This window comes from Pocillopora damicornis, chromosome 10 (genome assembly GCF_964200805.1).
Source record: "Pocillopora damicornis chromosome 10, jaPocDami1.2, whole genome shotgun sequence".
NCBI classification, from domain to species: domain Eukaryota; kingdom Metazoa; phylum Cnidaria; class Anthozoa; order Scleractinia; family Pocilloporidae; genus Pocillopora; species Pocillopora damicornis.
In genome coordinates, this window is record NC_142679.1 from 17,325,166 (window position 1) to 17,331,544 (window position 6,379).

The window sequence follows — 6,379 nt, forward strand, 5'->3', positions numbered from 1 at the left end:
ATGGAAGTATCTAGAAGTATAAATATAGCACAAATATTTCTATTATCGGTTGAACCTTTTTTCCTACTGTGCCCTGCTCGTGTCATTATTATATCTTGAACACAGTAACCAAGAATCCTTCAGTTGTGCTTAATATTAGATTTACAACATTACTGGAGTACTTTTAACATATTAATCAGGGCTGGGTATTTCTTCACAAGCACAAACACAAAGGCAGTAGCTGTAGATGGACCTTTGCTGCTCATAAAAAGCGCCACAAATCCTCGAACGGTATACTATGCTTGTATATTTTCGCAGAGTTTCACCTGAACTGTGTTCAAAACTCGTACATGTTGTTTAACTCGTCCACTGATAATCTAAACGTTCCTACAGCAGCATTAATAATTTACAGACAACTTGTTTTTCCACTTACCTGACCACAATCACCATCATTTGCTTTTCAAGACAAATACGGGCCAAGTAAACCGATGAAGGAGATGCTATGGCGCGTTTATTCAAATTTTAAAACTCTAATTTTAACATATTTCAAACAAAGAGTTTAAAAGCTGGCGTTTCCAGCATTAGCCCTTCGTCTTCCGCTGTGACAAAGGTCTAACGCTAGAAACGTCAGCGTTTAAGCTCTTTACGGTGGCCAATGCACAATATCAATTCAGTTGATTAAACCAAATTATTCTGTAACATCTCCCCACCGACGCAGCACCACGGTTTCTTTAAAAACTTACCCCCTTTATACTTCAAACAAAGTTCGTCGTGCTCTCAAAAGCTTGGGCGATTTTGACTTTGAAGTAAATTAAATAACGAGTTATCAGATTTAAGAAAAATCTTGCCCTAATATTTATATCAATTCACGAGGAATCAGTATATTTACATACTCCGTGATCAAACAAAAGAGAAAGGCTTACTCTTCCAACCTCAATTGTTCTTGAAAATAAGTAAAGCTACATAAACTTCTGCATAGAAAACCGCGTTTTTATCTCATTGACTCCTTTAGGCTGTGGTGTATGTAAAACAGAGAGTGAATACTCTGAGAGGCGATATCATCGCATTCCATGTCGTTGAGGTCACCAACGTTATTCAAGTGGACCTTAAGATGATACTTAATTTTCCGAAGGCGGGAAACTGGTATAACCTGTCTTCATCTTCTCCATGTCCCCACTTTCCAACAAAGTACTTTCCACTTACTAGTCCCCAATCTTTGCAAATGCCAGCTAACTTGGAATTGTCATCCTACTTCAATCTCACAAACGAACCACAGGCATCCGGTTGCTCATCTGTCTGACCGCTGAAGTATTGGACCACAGCTTCACCAGAGCTGTTGGAAGCTGTAACCATGTGGAATGTGTGTCCCTGTTTCTTGTGGCAGTGGAAGTCAGTCTCAGCTGAGTGAAGAACAAGTGTCCCAGAGCTCTTTCATGGCATGTTTCTGCAGAAACAAAAAACTTAGAAACAAAACACGCCACATAGGTCTTATTCCAAAAGTAGTTCCTTTCGCGTGATCATTAGATAGCTTTTGATTTTGGAAATATTTGTAGTATCCATAGCATCCTTCAATCTCAAATTAAGAAAATGGAAAAGTTATAAGGAAAGGCAAGAGATCATAAACTTTACATTCTCTGAAAAGCGCTGAGCAGAAGTAAGGAATAGGTCACCATTTTTTGCTTGGAAAGAGGGGTGGGAGGGTGAGCGGGTCTTGCGGGGGAGGGGGGGTCTCCTGGTTTTCAAAGGGAACGGAGGTAGGATCAGTCGTCGCTGACAGAGTTTAAAGGTGGGACCAAAGAAAATTGACTGACTCGACTTATTGTGACAACCAAAATGCTGTGACTTTTCCCTACCCCTCCCCCTATCGTATAAAGGTGAATATGAAGAACCCCTAAGAGTTACGAGAGTTGAGCGTAAAAAGTTGTTTTTACCCGATTTTGGGGCAATCTTATATTTTTTTTTTCAGGGGATCTATTGTGGTCAACAGAGTATAAGGGGGAAAGTATGGAGATTTACCACCAATGAGGGGATTGTAAGAATGTTACAGAGCCTTCTGGGGGGGGGGGGGAGCGGAAAGGGGGATGGGATTATGTGAAGTTTATCGTGAAACGACCAAAATCTGTGTCATCCGATCGGAGTTTTCGCCCATGGCAATTGACACATTCACATTCACTGTGTTGGAAGGTGTATATGTATATAAGTGTATATGTATATAAAGTTTATCGTAACAGCCAAAATCTGTCATCCGATCCGACTTTTCGCCCATGGCACCTGACACATTCACATTCCGTCGGAAAGAGGGATTTGTTGTGACCAACAGAGTATAAAGGGGGATCAGAAGTGTATAAAACGTCGGAAAAAAATTTCATGGTGTTATAACAGAGGTATAACACATTCACGTGTTACCTTCAACTCTCTCAAAAACCTCGTCCCTGCTTAAGTCAGTGTGCAAAGACGAACTGAAAGCCACAAAAAACAAAGCAACACCACTCAACAGAATGGGACAGAAATGGAAACCAACTACATGTCCTCTCATTCTGTAATTTGAGAGAGAGAATATAATGTCGCGCTTTCCCTTTTTTGATGCAACAAGTAGTTTTGATTGTGAATTTAGGGTTTTGTTAATTACACTTTGTCTGACTCGGCGAAAGACTACCAGCGTTTTTAAACTACCAGCTCATATAAAGGAACCTTTCCTGCTAAGGATTAAAACTTAGCCGCTGACTTGCAAAAGTTACTCAACTCAGTGTCGAATTGACAAACGGTTCAGCTAACTGTACTTTGGTTCAGTGACTTGACACAAATGAGAGTAGTGTGAAATGGCTAAAGCTATCGGCAAATGGTTGATAGTAGGCCGCAATGGCTTAGTATCGCATCAATCTACTCGGTCACTGAAAAGTGAAATGGTTTAGCGTGACGACAAAAGGTTTGGTATAAACCGAAATGGTTTAGTGTTACAGCAGTTGGTTTACGCCGTAACCGCCAAAAGTACAAAAGTGAAATGGACAAGTCAAGCTTGAAATGGAACAGTCTATGTGGGGTTTTACGTCACAATCCTATAGTTTTTATAGTTTTTAGGCGCCATTTAGTTGTAGTTTCGTCGTCTTAAAACAATGAATCGTTTTATTACGTTTCCTAGCTATGATTCAGACTGTCTAGACTTTGAATGTGCTGTTGCGCAAAATGATGCATTTTATCTGTAATTTTGTCATTCCTTTTGTTTCAGATTCTCATTTTACCTTGAGGTAGTAAAATGGAGAATTCTTACTATGGTCACACGAAACCATGGTAAGAATTTTCAGTTTAAAGGACAGCAGTTTTCACTGTAAACTATTTGTAACTATGTAGTTTATAACTATAAATTTTTTTAAAGTTTTTAGGCACCTTTTAGTTGTAGTTTCGTCTTCTTAAAGCAATGAATCACTTTATCACGTTTCCAAGCAATAGTTCTGACTGTCTAGACTGTAAGTTTGCTGTCGCGTAAAATAATGCATTTTATATGTATTTTTATCATTCCCTTTATATCAGATTCTTATTTTATCTTGAGGTAGTAAAATGGAGATTTTTTATCATGGTTAGGCGTAAGGCCGGTAAGGATTAAATTAAAAACTCAATCAATCCTCTTTCGACAATTAGCTAAATACAACAAACATGAGTCATAGCTATTATTCGTTTATAGTATTTTGTCATGAACAAAATCTGCACGCGAGGCATCGGCATTGTATCACTGAGAGAGCATAGATACCACTGGTCTTTAAACATGCAATGTCCAGTCTCAACCTCTTAGCGAGATTGTTGCTCGTGTGAGTTCAGTGGACTTCCTGACACAGAGAACTTCGATATGTTAGGACAACCCCCTCTGTATGGAATGACGATTATTTTAGCCCCCTAATTGTAAACTGCATGCGGTATGAAAAGAGCCCTTACATAACCTACCCTGATCCGCCAAAACGGGAAAGTACTCTTCCAAGGGGCACATGACGTTACGTTGCTGATATCGAGATTTGAGTCGACTGAAAACCCGAAGGAAAAGGAGCTTACGGGTGCTAAAAGCATAATATAGTTCTTGACTGGTGTGAAGCTCTGAACACACACACACACACATATATATATATATATATATATATATATATATATATATATATATATATATATAACTGCAGACAGTACTGTTTCGGCCTTCTGGGCCTCATCAGCGCAGTGCTGATGCTAGGATGGAAGTAAGGCCATATAGCCACCCCAAGTGATCTCACACATGTATATAGATATATAATGCCCGGTTATTATGTTTGAAGTAAACCTCTCAATCATTGAAAATTGAAATTTCTTCGATTGTGATTGGTTACAGTATAAAAACTCATGTCATGTCTAAAGAGTGGAAAAAAAACCCTCCCCCAATCCCCGAGGGGTTGAAGGTCAAAATCTGTATGATTATTTTTTTATTGTCCGGGAGATTTCCCAGCTAGCCTCGACCTCTTGTGCTAAGCATGGTTTTTCTCAATGGCTTCCCGCCATATCAAAAAGGTCGTTGAAAAATTTTCTGATGTCAGTAGTGAGTTTTTTTCGAACTGCAAAGTGTTCTTTCTTCTTCCTCTGGAATTTTAGTATTCACGTGCGACGCTCGCGATCCGATCAACTAGCCAATCATGTTTAGAGTCCTTCAACTTAACTTTGAGGTTGACGTGGTCACTAGTTCAACCTTTTATCTAGGAGAAAGCAGTTGTGAAAACTTAATCGTTATGTACCTCTCAACTCAAATACGTTTTTTGATTGGACGGTTGAATATGTCACGCGCCGTGAATCAAAATACACTAACTTTCTAGGGTGAACAAAATTCACTACGCCCCCGAGGAGACAACAACTTTAACTTTCGACTCTCGCGCGATAAGGTTGTTTACCGTGAAACCGCGGCAAATCTGTGTGCCAGCCTGCGTACAAAAAGTGATTTTTGGCAGTCATATTCGGTTTGGGATGTATCAGAAAATATTTTCAAAAATAACAATTAAAATGACTGGCCCCACTGGAAACAATGAGGATTGCTTTCCCTTGCCCCGATATGGAAACAAAAAAATTCTTATAACCTGATGAGTGTAACGGTGCATTTGTCTTTATTTTGCTTTATTCGTTTGTAACTGTTATTCGCACAGTCAAGGGTTGCTTGGTGTACATATAGACGCAACTAACGAACAAAGACTCTCCAGAAATCGCCGTTTGTGTCAACATTGGGACCGGAGCCATCATCACATTCCATTTTGTCGAGGTCACCAACGTTACTCAAGTGGACTTTAAGGTGATACCTTCCTTTTCTTAAGACGGGATACCGGTATAGCCTGTCTTGATCTTCACCATGTCCCCACTTTCCAACTAAGTACTTTCCACCTACTAGACGACCCCAATCTTTGCAAATGCCAGCTAACTCGGAATTGTCATCCAACGTCATTCTCACAAACGAACCACAGGCGTCCGGTTGCTCATCTGTCTGATCGCTGAAGTACCGGACCACAGCTTCACCTGAGCTGTTGGGAGCTGTGACCACGTGGAATGTGCGTCCCTGTTTCTTGTGGCAGTGGAATCTCAGCTGAGTGAAGGACAAGTGTCTTCTGAGCTCTTTCATAGCACTTTTCTGCAGAACCATGTGTGACTTACCTATTCCACGGTATGATGTCTCAACTGACACCTTAAGAGAGAGGCTTCCGAACTCAACATTTGACACCAAAAGCCAACCTCCTGAAATAAAACAAACCTAAATGATCTGGTGACATCCATGTAACTAGAATTTTGGACATTTTGGCCATAAAAACGAAAAACAACAGTTTACTCGGCGAAATGCGAGACAACAGCGCGCACATGACGCGTTCTGTCCACTCACACAGGCATGACGCGTTAACTGTCCTATTAGTGTTCAAATCGGCTGGCTGATGATAACAATCACTTTCGAGAATTCTGCTGTAGTTTTGATTCAAAACATAATAAGGATCTTGGTAGAGAAAGCAAGAATAGCCAAGACCATAACGTTCCAATAACAACTCTACCAAGTCAGATATACTCCTGTTGAAGTTCTCGTGTCTCAAAAAACAATTCATTCTCTTACCACCAGATCTTAACATGTCACAATAGACCTTCAAAGGGTTTCCACTCTTCTCTGGGTCGATCCAATACTCCCCGTCTCCTTTGGAGTGTCCAGAGTCCAGAATTACTTTACAGGAGAGGGCCGGATGAGCAGAATCCCAACCTCGTTTATCTACATAGGAAAAGAGAAGTATAATCATTTGGAACGAGGAGAGGATCAAACTAAGAAACAAAACACGCCACAGAGGTCTTATTCCATCAGTAGTTCCTTTCGTGTAATTATTAGATAGCTCTTGATTTTGGAAATTTAAATTTAAACTAAGAAAATGGA

At 40.1% G+C, this 6,379-nt stretch overlaps 1 protein-coding gene across 1 annotated transcript; it reads right to left on the minus strand.

The window, feature by feature from the left end:
- Positions 1-5,065: 5,065 nt before the first annotated feature.
- Positions 5,066-6,101, minus strand: LOC149039169 (uncharacterized). The gene is made up of 2 exons (XM_089185967.1): positions 6,071-6,101; positions 5,066-5,706 (listed from the first exon to the last, which is right to left on the minus strand). The coding sequence occupies exons 1-2, from the start codon at positions 6,084-6,086 to the stop codon at positions 5,159-5,161; spliced, it is 564 nt and encodes a 187-aa protein (XP_089042093.1). The 5' UTR covers positions 6,087-6,101; the 3' UTR covers positions 5,066-5,158.
- Between the last annotated feature and the right edge of the window lie 278 nt (positions 6,102-6,379).